We start from the raw sequence: 14,874 nt of genomic DNA, 5'->3' as shown, positions 1-14,874 counted from the left end.
ACTAAATTGCAGCTTGTGGACTGCCAGATAAAATGCTGTTGTCAATGAGAAAAACATTGCAAATTTTGCTGTGTGGTTTCCACACCAAGATTTTTGTTGCTGAAGCACAGCTCTTTCTACATATTTCAGTCATAAGCATTTCTTGTGAGTAAAACCAAAGTTTTATTCATTCTGTGGTAAATTGTACCTAATTTTCAGGTCACTGAACAGATGTAATAAAGAGAGATTGTACTGTAATGTTTCATTCAGCATTAGAGCTCTTGTATTTATTTTCTGATCTAACATTAGAAATATCTGAATCACTGTATCCTGGCTTTCCCTTGTAAAACTGAGGGTTTTGACAGTAAAGAAGACAAACTTTGTTTGTACTCAAAAAGGTGTGGACATGCCCAATCATTAACAGAAGTTAATTCACTGGTAATTTTGGTCTATAGCCTGAAAACCATTCTAAATATGCCTTTATGTGAAACAAGGCATTCACAGTATTGATTGCCAGACTAGAGCTTTAAATTACAAATATCTTTTTCTTTTTGAAGGAATTTCCTTTACAGGCTTCCAAGTACTAAATAATGGACTCAAATTTGCCAGTAGGTGTATTTCTTTATTTTTTTTGACTAGACACCAAAAGGTCTTATTTTGGGGTGTTCACAAATAATTTCCACTAGAGAAAATTGGCAAGATGCTGTCCCTTCTGTCCTCTCTGTTGGAAATCAAGCAGTCTTGAAGGAGCTGTTTCCAGGTGTACATTTGTAACACCATCTTTTATTGTGCGATCACGTGTTATTCGGTATAATGCTTGAATGAAGTATCCATTTGATACTTCCATTTGGATTTTTGCCTTCCGGTTGCTATGCAACTCATGATTTAGGTACTAGACAACACTCACAAGCACTCTGCAAATAGATCAATTAATTTATTTTTAACATCTCTGTGATGCTTATTGCTATGGCATTAGTGAGTGTTTCAAATAAAAATATTTTACAGAATATTCTTGAGAGCAAAGCATATATTATTTAGCCCCACATTTTAGATGAGGAACAGCAGCAAACATATTATGCTTGAAACTCCCATTGAAAACTTGTATCTAGATATTGCATATTGTGTTCACTTGAGTTGAATTTATTGACTTTTTCAGTAGGAGAGGGGTTACATATTTCTAGTCATCTGCCTTTTACTGGAAATGAATAGTATGATCAAAAGCAGCTGGATAAGTTCTTCCCTGTTTTTTTCTTAGTGTTTGTAATTCTTGATGTTGTTGTGATTTGTGTTAGTAGCACTTACAGATGTTTCAGATTTGGACTGTGGGAACAGGATGGGACATGTTGCGTTAAACAGTCTGGAAACACATAGAATTTATTTATACGCCGGTTGTGATACTTAATGTATGAGTATAGGTAGGGTGAACACCTCTGCTGATCCAATTCCACTTTTAATGATGAAAAGGATGATGTAGTTGTACTGTTGTCTTTGCACAGTGAGAGATGTAAATAATGTTGAGGTAAAGAAATTTTAAACAGCTGTAGCAGCATTCATGCTAGGGATTCTTTCAGCTTATTGCCTTTTTTTCTTTTTTTTTCTTATACTTCTGCTAGTAAAAAATCTGTGTATGAGAAGGTTATGGTATGACAGTTGGTAATTTAGTGTGTAGTCCTTACTTATTGCACATTAGCAAACCCTGTTTTGAAAACAGAGTTACTTAGCGTTCAGTCTTAGTCACTGTAGTTGATGCATAAACTCATTTTGGCATGCAGCAGTCAGAAAGCAGTGGTGAAGGCATAGATTATTTTGAATTCACAAGGAGGAAAGGTATATTTTATGCTGTGTATTAACTTGTTATTCCATTTGCTCCCATTCAGTTAGGCAAACTGTGAACTGAGTTGCAGGTCCTCGTGAGTGAAGGCAGAGATAATTCAAATGGTTGTAATCAGAAGTTTTCAGGTCCCTGCRTCTCAATAAATTCAACCCTTGCCTGAATTTATAACTTTTTTGGGGGTGGCGAGGATGGGGGTGCAGCAAGAGGAAGGCATCAAAATTTACCTGATAGTTGGGCATGTGTTGATTTTAAGGTGAATCAGATTTGGTGCCAAGAAGATTGATAAGCTTTCCTTTACTGAAAATAGTAATAGTTTCTCTCATGTGGTACTTTCAGAGTCTAGTATCAGTTTTAATAACTGCAGTAATCATTATAGTGGAATATACTGTATAAAATATCAATATAATTTTAATATAATTCACTGTATTTCTGTTTTTCAGGAGAAGTTGATGTGGACTGGTCAATCAGTAATAAAGACTTGGAGGTAACACAGACAACCAATTTGTTCCATGTTTTTTTATTTTAAATTCACTGATCATGCATAGCAAAACACTGAAATACAGATGTAGAAAACATCTTTGTACATCATTTCTGCATTTCTCTGTTCTTTATTTGAAGAAAAGTTACATGAAGGAGAATAATCCTGAGACAACTGTCAATCCTCCTTATTTTCAAACTGGCATAATATCTCTTTCTTAATAGCAGGGTTATTTTTCACAGCAGCCAACTGTGATGCCAGAAAAGGATGATCAGATATGGAGTGGGCAGAAAGAATAGATGAACTAAAACCAGAAATCATTCATGCAGGTATTAATAGCAGGAGAAGGAGAAAAATGGAGAAGGGGTTTTGTTCTAATTTATTTAAAAATGTCTGTGATACACAAGTAGCTGTCTGACCTAATGGACTACTGGAATCTAGGACTTAATAATTTGGAAGTTATGATTTAGACAAACTTTACTTTATTTGGTGATTAGTTAATATTTCAAAAGAATAGATATTACTTTAAAGAATAATCCCTACTTAATGGAATGCTTGTATATTTAGTTATAGTTATAAATATATAGTTATATACCTATTCTTATTGTTTAAAGCCATTCTCATTTCTTTAGCATTTGTAGGCTTATTCTTTAAAATATTACACTTTATTATAAAAGCACTAAAGGATTTTTGACAAAATTGGTTGCTAGCTGGGATGACTTTCCTAAGGGCTTATCTAACGTAGAAGTTGCTGCTTCATAACTTACTTTTCTAGCAGATGGTTCCTTTTTCTACATACTCTTGATCTGTTTTGTCTTGTACCTTAATTTCATTCACCATAGTGATGAGATACAATCCAGTATTAACATTAATTATTTTTAGGATAGGCCAAAACACTGTGTTCTGGATGCCTGCTGTTCATTTGTTATGACTGAACATGAAAATAACCAGACTGGATCAGACCAAAAGTTCATTGCAGCCTAGAATCCTTCTTATCACTGCTAGTATCTGATGCCTAGGGAAGAACAGAAGACCAATGAAGCATACAGTGATAGTTTCCCAGTATACTTTTCCTGTTTTCAGTAATCTGCAGTTCATGAATTTCCTGAAGTGTTGCGATATCTTTGTCCTTTGGATGTATTTTTAATTTCATAGATTTTCACAAGTACTTGGCATTCTATGCATCCTGTGACAACGAATTGCACAGTTTATGAACATCTTGTAAAAAAGCTGACTTCTGTTCTGAGCTTTTCTACCTTATAATTTCATTTGATTTAACCTCTGATTCTTGTATTAGGACAGACAGTTTAAAAAAACTGGTTTTTAGGCTGAAAATTGCTACTTTGCATATTTGACCCTCATTTGGGAAGCCATTCCATACCTTTGTTCATCTAGCTGTCCTTCTGTATTCCTTTTCTAGTTCTGCTATATCCTTTTTAAGAGGAAGGTCCAGATCTTTATGTAGTATTCAAAACAGATGTGTGCCATGGATTTATACAATGGATAACAATGTTTTTTGTATTCTTCTGTATTTCTTTCCTAAGAATTCCAAATGCTTTTTGCTTCTTAAGTTACTGAGCATTTATCCTGACACTTGATAACACCTATTTACTGTAATTTATCTGTCTTTTGCTAGCTGTTTTCTTGTGCTCAGATTTTTCGTGCTTTCCTATATCTCCAGTTCTGCTTCTCCGTTTGGGTTCCTCCATTCAGAGCAATATGTAGGACAGTGGTATCCACAGCTGTGTTCTGTTTTTCTTTCTGAAAGAGAGGAACAAGCCGAACCAGATAAACTGCAATGAAAAATCCAGCTGTAATTTTTCTGTGGAAGTCTTCAGAATGTCCTTCCCTGAATGTACAGTAGCTGTTGAAAGCTGAGCTCTGGTAAAGTAGGAAAAGATTCCTTCATAGGGGTAGAAACTTCCTCCAAAACAGTTTTGGAAGAGGATGAGGGGAATGGAAGCTCCTCCAAAGAGGAGTTCATCATTTCATAATGATGAACTTAATTCTTCCTTCCCAGTCTCTTCAGAGACTAATAATTATTTTGTGGAAGCTGAATCTCTACTCCCTCTATTCCTTATGCAGCACAGGCTGCGCCACAGATCTACTGTGGTTAGTAACCTTCTTACATTTCCAGAAGTTGGGCTCAGTTTACTAGTTGATACAATTAGGCTGTATCTTGAAGTATTTGAGTAAGTTACTTGAGTATCCAAGAACAATAAGCTTCAGTTGGATTGTCCAGCTCCTTCTAATTTCTGTTTCCAAGGTTCAATAAAGCTTACATAATCAGGTGACATTAATGATCTCTTTTGCTTAAGAGAAATGCTCTTGTGCACCTCTTCTGCTCGCTTATCTGGAATGTTATTTCGGTTTTTAAAAACTATCTTTACTATGTGATAAAAGTTCAAGAGAGGATTTTCAGTTCTGTTTGCCTCTTCAGAAGGTATTTGTGAAGTCATTGGAAGAGACTGATTTCCAGCTTCTTTCTCTCTCTCTCCCCTTATTTTTTTTTTTTTTGGTCTTTCTTTACAACTGCAAATTGAAGATTTGGTCTAAACTTCTATAACATTGTATTTTTGCAAAAAAGTTTCCCTTAATTTGTTCAGGGAACTTGTAACTTGCACTTGCAGTTAATGTTAGTTTTATTTGCATTGTGGGAAAATTTCAGTTCATCATGAAATACCATAGTGAGTAAAAGTGTCTGAACCCATCAAGGGAAAGCAAAACTTCATAGCTGTAATTTTAAACAGCAAAAAAGAATGTCCCAAAGTGGAAATTTGAACAAGACAGTAATTCTCTTCTAGGAGATACAAGTTTCTCTAGAACAGAATTATCCAACTCAAACCTGGATATGTAAATTGTACTTGATTAGATTTCTAACTGAACACTATCAGCAGTGACCCATTCAAATTTCCAGTTCTATCAAGCGCTAAACCACACTATCAAAAATGACAAATGCATTTTTCTCTTTTTGTCTCCCCAGGCACAGATCTGTAACTATGCAACTGTGAGACGTACAAGTGTCCGATACTACACAGCTGATAAAAATGTTACTTGTAGAAATTGCAGCAGACCAGGTCATTTGTCCAAAAACTGTCCTATTCCAAGGGTAAATGCAATGTTTTAATTACTTTTAGATGTAGCTGTTGTTTCTAAAGCTCTTCTGTGTTTGCCATTAGAACCTTTGCTTCAGGGGTTTATTATTTCATTGAAAGGTTGCTCTAGGCTAAAGGATATCTTATCTTGCAAAAGATCGGTTTACTTCATAAAATTAGCTGCCTTGTGAAGGTGATCCCTCTTGTCGTTTTTATAAAAGAAAAAAATCTGTAAGTGTAAATGGAGCAAAAAGAGACATAAGTACAAAGTAAGGAGATATTTTTTATATTGTAAAAAACGGTTTTAAGATATAAAAATTTTTTGAATTTTTTTTCCACAAGGAGAGTCTAAAGAATCCAAAATCACCGTTAGCAAATGAATGAAAGAAGAATATCTATATAATAAACTTGGTTATGAATAATGTTAAATGTTTTAGGCAGGATGAAATTAAATTTAATTTCATGCAGTCCTAATAAATGCCAAATATTTTGAAAGTTTGTCCAGAGGTCAGAGGTTTAAAAACCCATCTTCATCTTGTGAGGAAATGATGGCAGTTGCATGAGAGTCTGGATTTACTGGTCCCCATAGAAAAGATTTCAGAAATCCACATCTCTCAGTTTCTGAGGCTGTTCCCCACACTGACACTTTGGATTTCAATATAAAGCAAATTTCTCTGTGATTACATCTCACCCTGTTGAAATGTAAGGCCTTAAAGTGATGACACACTCGGTCACTGAGGAAATTGGTTATAAACAGATGCAGTTATGGCCCAAAAATAGTTTTCAACATTCTACATTTATTGCTTCATGCAGACACCTATGCTCATTGGTATGAACCACAAGGCGAGTGGCTTAGTGGTCTATAGCACAGACCATATTTACAAGTCACCCCAATACACTGTGTTACATATTCTATAGCTTGTTGCTATGATATGGTTCTGTTTTTAATCTTTCAAGAAATGTCATCAAAAATAAGGATTCATACAGAGTGTCCAACACTTCTACTCTGTGTAAAACATGCCTTCCAATTTAATATTACTTTTTGCTGTATTCACTGAGCAAGTAATACAAGTGCATGCAACATTTTTAGTGCTTCTGACACAAAGTCAGAAACCAAGAAGAACAGGGAATTTGTGGAGTTAGAACATCAAATTTTACTCTTCCATCAAGTTTAGTCTTCCTTCACTACAATTTCTTCATGAAATGTAATACCTGTGCAGTTCATAATAAGGAGTAGACATTTATTTGTGGTGGTTTCTTCTTTATTTCATCTTTTGATGTTTTTTTCTTTGCCTTAGTCCATTGAAACATACTCACATGCCATACTTCTTTTTGTATTTCTCCCTAGAAGATTCCCCCTTGTTGTTTGTGTGCAGAAAGAGGTCATCTACAAAACACTTGCCCAGCACGGTTTTGTTTGAACTGCTGTTTGCCTGGACACTATTCTAAGGAGTGTCTTGAGAAAGCCTATTGGAATAAACACTGTAACCGCTGTGATATGAAAGGGCATTATGCTGATGTGAGTACCATCTATGGCAAAGAACTCATCAATATTGTTTCTGTATCTGTCAAAACTGGAAGCTACAACAACCAAAATTTTTTATATTTTATATTGTATTATATAGTGCATATATGTATAAACATATGAAAATGTTATAGCTAGTACTTACATAACAGCATCACAGTTTTTATAAAGAGTGGTCCAAAGGAAAGAAACTGTATCTTTGTGAATGTCCAGTCATTAATTTAGTTTTGTCCAGTTTAGTTTGGGTAGTGAAAATATCCATGACCATGTCTTACTCATCATATTTGATAAAAAGATTTAAAAACCTTTACAGTCTTATTCATCACATTTAATAGAAAGATTTAAAAGCCTAACAAATGCAGTTCAGATAGTTTCAATGTATTGGTTTAAAAATGGAGAAAAAATGCAGAAAAAATATTTAATAAATGCGGTATTTAAATGTAACACTTTAGCCTTCTCTGTATGTGTAAAGAATCATTAAAAATAATAGCAACAGGCACACTAGAGAATTTTTCTCATTTCTGTTGAATCAGAGGTGGTGGTAGATTAAAGTTAGGAGACATGGTATGCCTCCAGCATGCCAAGCAAGAGGTAAAGAATACCTCTGATGCTCCCAACAATCCCAGATCTGTAAGTTTTTTTACTRTGATTACATATTCATGAACAATTGTGAAAATATCAGTAGAAGTTTAAGCTAATGTCTAAATAGATTTGGGAGGCATTTATAACTGTATTGTATTTTACATTGCGAGGGTACTTTACAACAGAAATGGAAATGGTACAGTTTATTTCTTATGCCAATATAGCCAAATGAAAATTTTGTTTGGCAGTATCTTATAAGGAAGCAGGTTTACAACCATATTTATATGCCATAGCTTAGTTTCTGCCTGCTTTTCTATTATTTATAAACATTCAAGAAAAAAGATAATGATGAAAGTAATTGTCCACTTCCATGTCCCCATGGACTGGCCCCTCACATATATACTATAAGAGAATTTCTAAAGTAGTGGAACAGTTGCAGAATTGTATACTGTACCAATAACAGAATAATATACATAGACATGTTTAATGTCTGGAACCTACTGATGTTTTTCTTAATCCCACGAGAACCAAACTGATATTTTCTGTCTTCGGTACTATCATTCAAAACCAGATTGTTTCTACTTAGAAGATCAGTGTAGCTCATACAGATTGGGGTGGACACTGGCCCTGTTGCCAGTCACTGTGCTTCCCCACTATGTCAGAGCATTGGAGAGTGAAATGTACTTAGCACAAATACTATTCTCCATCCCTTACCTAACAAAACAACATTTGCTAGGTGTTAGCAAGTTTGTATCTGTATTCATATTATATAAATGGTTCTACCAAATGGGAGTATGGAAGTGCTTTCTTTATGTGTCTGTAAGATACCTGTAAAAAAATAGAATGTTCAGTTTACTTCCTGTCAGATACATGGCTACTTGTTTCAGGTTGAAGAGCAAAATGGCTGAAGGGTTTCCATTTATTTTGTAGAGGGATGGAAGCCCCATAAAAATACGCATTTTGCTATTGCGATTTTGTTTACTTTTTTGGATAGCATTAAAAATTTTTCTGGAATTATTGAACAGGTTCTGTTTTTTCTATGGCAACAGCAGTTGTGAAGTGAACATGTGTTACACATTCAAAGTGTCCTTGGATAAATGAATAAATAACTTTGTCATGAAAACAGATATGCAAGTATTAATATTGTTTGAGTATTCTAAGGATACTAAGATATGTTTTTAAAAGTCATTCAGATAAAGTATATATATTTTTTGCATCTGGTGTTCATTTTGGAAGAAGCTGGGACACTCCTGTGCTGAAACATTGCTTTGAAATCTTGCTATGTGGAGGGGTTCATCGGAGAATTGCTCTGAAATTAAAAAGACAAGATTAACACTAACCAGTTAACAGGACTGGATAACAGTTATCCAAAAGTTGTAAAGGAACTGAAGGGTGAAATAACCAGATTACAGAAGGTAGTATGTAATCTCTTTCTTTATAGCTGATTAGTAAATGAGAGGCAAATGCAGTAAAAGTTGCAAGACCTGGTTACCCAAATCTCCCTGGAAGCCATTTAAAAACTTTTACTGCGTCTGCCTCTCATTTACTGATCAGCTATAAAGATGTCTATACCAAGAAAATCGATAGGAACAGTAACAACAAATAGAATGATGGAATGGTTGTAAAAAGGGATATTCTTGGGAGAATCCAAGATGGCTTTTGTGAAAGCCCCCCATACATGGATGAAGGCGAGCAATAGGGTGACAAGATTTGCTGAGAAGACTGAATTGCTTAGGCTGGCAAAGATGAGAGCCAACTGTGAAGAACTGCACAAGGACTGCAATAGATGGAGGGAAAATGCAATAAAATGGAAGATAAGTTTTATTGTCAATAAATTTAAAGTGTTATGCTTGGGAAAAAATAATCCCAGTTGTGCATATGAAATGATGGTTTCTGAGCTAACTGTTACCCTCCAGGACTAAAATTTTGGAGTTACAAGAGAAGTTTCCATTAAAATATCAGTTCAATGTTCAGAAGTTATGAAAAAAGATAGTCAAGTGAGCAATTATCAGGAAAGCAATAGAGAAGGAGGTGCATTTTTGGTCCCTGTCTTCTGCATCCTTCAGCACAAGAAATGATCGAGTCAGCTAGATCTATTCAGCTTGGAAGAGAAATGACATATGGGAGGATCTACTAAGAGCTACAAAATCATCCATGAGTAGGCTGGAGACAGTGGTTAGGGATCAATTGTTTCCTCCCATAAACAAACTGGGGGGCATGTGACAAAGGTAGTAGGAGCTACATTCATAACAGACAGGAAGAAGTGATTCTTCACGCAGTAGGCAGCAGACCTGTGAAACTTATCAAGAGACATAGTAGATGAAGATAGTCTACCCAGATTCTAGGGGAGACTGGACCGGTTCATGAAAGAGAAATTCACTGAAGCTTATTTAAATACATAGAAACTGCATCTAGCTTGGAAAGTCATTGAGCTGATAACAGCTGAATGTGGAAGAGAACTGGGCAAAGTATGCCTGCCTGGTTTGTTCTTAAACTTCATGAGGCATCGGATTATGGCCACAGTTAGAAACCATGATAAAGTCTGGCCTAGTATAGTAATTATAGTTTTCATCCTATATTAACTGTTCATAATAACAGATCTACATGTCTGTGCCTCTGTTACAGTCAGTAAAGAATTGTGAATCCCATACGGGGTATTTTATCAAAAATCTGAAAGTGTTTTACCAAGCCCAGTAATTATAGCTGTTCTATATCAAAGAAGACCCCTTTGTGATGTTTCTGCTGTCCATATGAACTGGAGGCAGACCACAGCTTTCACTCTGAGCCCGATGTTAAATTACCCCAAGGGAGAAGTTCACCAGAATGCTCTGAAAACTCTAGTGTAGCCTTCATAGAGCAAATTAATTCAAGTGACATTAATAACTGATTTAAACATTTTCAGAGTAATAAGTTTATTATCCATTAGATCTGTCATTTTCCCTGAAATAACCCTGAGAATCCATTGAGTCATCTTAGATTCTGAGTCATATTGGAACCAGCTAAGTACAGTGTGATGTCATCAAGTAGAACATAAAAGAGGTATGTTCTTCAAAGTCTCAGGTACAGCTCTGTCTGGCCATATACTGCTCACCCTAGGAAACAGCATATCAGCTGCAACATCACTGCCCAGTCTTGAATATGTGTGTGGATATACGTATGTGTGCATATGTATACATGTGTATACATGAATATATATGTGTGTGCATATATGTTTACATATATGTGTGCTGAAAACCCCATAATGTGAACATTCTCTCTTTGCAGATTCGGTGACTGTTCAGGTAGGTGTCGTGAGATATGATAATCACTTTCTCAGCCAGTTGCTTCTCTCTTACTAGGTCCTCCTCTGGTTTTCCAGGAGTGATTGGCTTGTTTCGTAAGAGTAGTGCTCTTAACTATCTGTGAATTTTTCTTCTAGAGCCTTCCACATTAAGCTAATTTTTAAAATTTATTTAGGAAGAAGGACATATTCCTTTATATATTATTATGTATGATATGTTTCAGATGCAATGAACAGGATAATACTTTGGAACATTTACGGAGTTAATATCTGAAGCTGGACAATACCATTTTTCTGAAGAGATCCACAGAAATAATCTTTACCGGGGCTGAACACCAGAGCTCTTGTGAACCTCCACTGCTGTGAGGGTAGAAGAAAAACTTCATAAATAGGACAGTTTGGCAGGGGAGGCAAAAATGGTAGACAGAGCAAGATTTTCCTTTACAATTAGGAAAAACCAGCATACAAAAATTCTGTGGGTTGCCTGACCTTATTCTTTGAGTTAGAAGGCAATAGGTCCCTGTTCTCCTGAGTTCTTTAACCGTGCTATGTCTACTGGCACTATTTGCGTAAAGACATGTGCACTGTTTGCGTAAAGACATCCACACACCTCTAGCATACTCTTGTTAGTTAGTGCATCTTCACAAAAACTGGAAGTATATCTCAGTAGGCAACCTCTTCATTTATCTTGACATCTTTTTTGGTGGTATAAACCACCTGTAGAGTCACTTCTCTCAGAAGATTTCTTTTTTGCCTTTGTCATTTTCAAAATTTATACTGTCAAGTGCTTACCATTAATGATATGCCAGCATCTCAGGGATTGGATGTGGCTCTACACATACTGATGCTGAAATGGCTAAAAGTCTGTGAGGGTTCTACTACGGGTGCTATGATTGGATGTTTTTCCTTCAGTTATATTATACACTCTCATTCTTTTCTCTCTCTTTCTTTTTGTTGAGTCTCTTATAAGAAAGCAACGATTTTGCTCATTTTTCCATGTGATTTCATTCCCTCAATGGCATTCTGTTTTTTTCATGCCTGCTTCTAAGTCAATTTCTATCTAATCGTAAGTATATGTAAACATTACAAAGAGTCTTTTTAATCCCTATGGTTAAACACCTTAATTCTGTCTGAGGTGCCAAGAGAGTGTGGTCATGTGAGGCTTATTATGAGGGAAGAGTCTTTACATCTCTTTGTGTAAGAATGTTTTTAAAGTGAAGCATTTTATTCTTTTTGCAGTTGTTTTTATATAAAGATAATGAAAAGTGTTTGTTTTATTAAATCTTTTGTTTTACTGTGGTGACTTGCATTGGGGCAGCTCCTAACAGCCGCCACTTTGACAAAGCACCAGAGGATTCTGTTAAAAAGTTGTGTTTAGTAATTGTAGTCGTCGTGTCAGACCATAACTGACTTGGAGCTGAAGGATTTTTGTGAGATGAGTAGCTGTGCCAGCAGGGACCCAAGTCTCTTGGGCCAGCCGCGCTCTCATTAAGATTTGCCGCTAGCCGTGGCGGTGTTCGGCAAGTATGTGACGTGCATTCTGTTATTGTATGCTTGGCTTGTCAGCCTGCAGCTTTCTGACACTCACTTATGTCACTCTTTATTCAGAGAGGAAGAAGCTTTTGATAATTTGACAAGACAAGCTCTTAAACGATCTAGGTCATGGCCTTCACTGTCTGTGATTGTGAACATATTTCCTGAAAGCCCTGTCACTCATCACAGCTACATTTTCTCCCGGGGAGCCATAGGCCCGTCCTGGTCTCTTGTCAGCTCATACATTTTGGTTATTCATATACCAAATACAGTAGTGGGGTTTTTTTCTTCACTTTTGCAAATGCTAGCATGTTAGTAAGGCTAATCCTTTCTCCTGTGTTGTGTTCCCAGCAGGGTTGTGTTCAAGGGTTCTCTCTAGTACAAGGCAGACAACTGGCCAAGGGGAGCTGAAAAGGAGGAAAGGCCGCTTAGTGCTGTTTTTGTGTTTGTTCATTGTTGTGGAAATATGAGAACTGGTGGCAAGGGCCTTGTCTATTGAACACTTGAGTCTTGGTCTGCTGTCAGGGGCTGTTTAAGATTGAGTGTTTTATTTTCTTTGATGTTCACATTTGAGAATAGGGAAGTGGGAATTAAACAACAGATGCATTAAGCCGTTGTTCTCGTAAAACAATAATTAGCACCTGATAAAATTCAATATGGGTTGAAATGCACAATATACTGGCTTGATTCATCTGGTGTGGCAGACTTAGTTGGTTCATGTTTGAATAGTATGAATAATAACCATTTCGAATTACTCAAATATGGGTTACAATAAACATAGTATTAATTTTGAAAAAAGAATTGTGCAGAACTTAGAAAAGGCATGGAGATGTAGTTAAAGATATTGGAAAGTGTACTTTGTGTATGTTTTGTGAAGCTGTAAAGTGGTGGAACTGCTTTTAATAGTAGGCACCTTTTGTGTTCATACATCTAAATGCTAGTAAGGTCAGACCACTGGGGCAGGAAATAAATGCAATTTTATTTTAATGTAGTTCATCACACTGCCATCATACTTGTATACCACAAGAGCTTTTCTTTAAATGAGGGCAATTCATGGTTAAGTACTTTTAAATAAATCAGAAAAATCACAGATTCAGTTGTTGTTGTATTTGGTTATGCTCTCTTCCATAAAAAACCACTTTACTTCATTTGAGAAGCCAGTATTTCGTAGTAATTGTTAATTTTTTTTTTTTGTCGTTCCATGATAAGAGATACAGACAGTAGTTCTGAGTTGATGTGAAGTAGTAAGACTCCAAGTCAAAAGCATCATTTTTAAAAGGCCGTTGTTTAGCCAGACAATCATTTTAGGCTATTGTATTGCACTGCTGAAGTTTTTTGAGTGATCATTGTGATTATGAAAAGTATTATATTGAATGACTATCTGAATGAAGAAATATGCTTGGTCAATTTTCCTTTAGCTTCCTCTTCCTGCCTCCCTTAAGTTTTCCCACAGTCTTAAAACAAGCTTAAAGATGATAATAATAAAACCTGCCTTTTGATAGTATTGCTAGCGTTTGGGATTGTTCCCCTTTGAGTATTTTGTTAAAAGCTCTGCCAGTTGTAGTTTCTTATTCCGAGTTACAGATTTTTGCTATAACAGATATCTTTGTGTCCAGCTCCAAAAAATACTATTCAAAAATCAAGGTTTTTTTCTTTATTAAATAGTTGCTGTGTAAGTAAAGGTCATATGGCAGAGTGGCATTTTGCCAGTGTATGACAACTCACTGATTGCGATTTTTCAGCCGTATTAGTCTGAGGACACTGTGGTAATCAAAAACTATCCAGAACTAATGTATAAATAACTGCCTGCTACCCCTGTGCTAAACCAGCAAAAGTGTTGTGTACAGTTGAAGCCCTTTATGGCTTTGAGGAAGAAGGCAATGTCTTTCACAGAATTTTTGTTATTGGATAGAGAATGTTCATACATTGCATTTGAGAATCCTGTGTAAGTGCCAAACTAAGATCCATTTTGGCGAAGGAAGAAAATCCTTTTGTTTGCATTCCAAGACAGCCTGAGTGTGTTCAAACTGTCAAATGTTGTAGTGTTTTCCACTGTTAGAAATGTGATGTACTTCACAGTTTCCTTATAGAAATATTAATATAAAACTTAAATATTTACATGCAGTATTTGAGTAAGAGGAGATATGTAGGACTATTACACAGAGCAGATTGTAGATTTTTCTCCAGAAAATTGTGTTACTGACAGAATGAATAATAAATAATATAATTTCCATCGCATCCGGGGAAAACATACTGTATATGCCGTAGGGTGACTGTCAAAAACTCAGATTATTTTTTGAGAAATTCTGTTGCTAATATTGGTTGTTGTTGCTGTTTTTTAAGTAGCATGCTCTGTCAGTATAAAAGAAGGCAAGAATTTAGGCATGAGAGAAAAAATTAGTCAAAATCTTAAGAAATGTTAATAATAACAATTTGCAAGTAGTCATGAGACTTCGATATTTGAAATTAGAACTACAGGATATTAAACAGAAGCCATAGAATAACTAATATTTCTTCTTAATATACTAAAAACTGAGATTGCCAAAGCACATTTGTAATTGTTCAAAT

General features: G+C 35.6%; 1 protein-coding gene across 7 annotated transcripts in view; it reads left to right on the top strand.

The window, feature by feature from the left end:
* The window catches only part of ZCCHC7 (zinc finger CCHC-type containing 7), a 123,126-nt gene that overhangs the window by 82,881 nt on the left and 25,371 nt on the right, over positions 1 to 14,874 (top strand). For 4 of the 7 annotated variants that reach the window (XM_026073239.1, XM_026073232.1, XM_026073234.1 and 1 more), the window contains exons 3-5: positions 2,254 to 2,297; positions 5,275 to 5,400; positions 6,735 to 6,905. In XM_026073239.1, coding sequence (XP_025929024.1) covers positions 2,254 to 2,297; positions 5,275 to 5,400; positions 6,735 to 6,905 — 341 coding nt within the window. The remainder of the gene's footprint in view (positions 1 to 2,253; positions 2,298 to 5,274; positions 5,401 to 6,734; positions 6,906 to 14,874) is intronic. The other 3 variants (XM_026073236.1, XM_026073237.1, XM_026073238.1) reach the window with 3 other exon arrangements.

Source organism: Apteryx rowi, unplaced genomic scaffold, assembly GCF_003343035.1.
Source record: "Apteryx rowi isolate R43461 unplaced genomic scaffold, aptRow1 scaffold_364, whole genome shotgun sequence".
In the NCBI taxonomy this organism is placed as follows: domain Eukaryota; kingdom Metazoa; phylum Chordata; class Aves; order Apterygiformes; family Apterygidae; genus Apteryx; species Apteryx rowi.
Note: the sequence above shows the minus strand (reverse complement) of the source record. Positions and strands in the feature narration are given on the sequence as shown.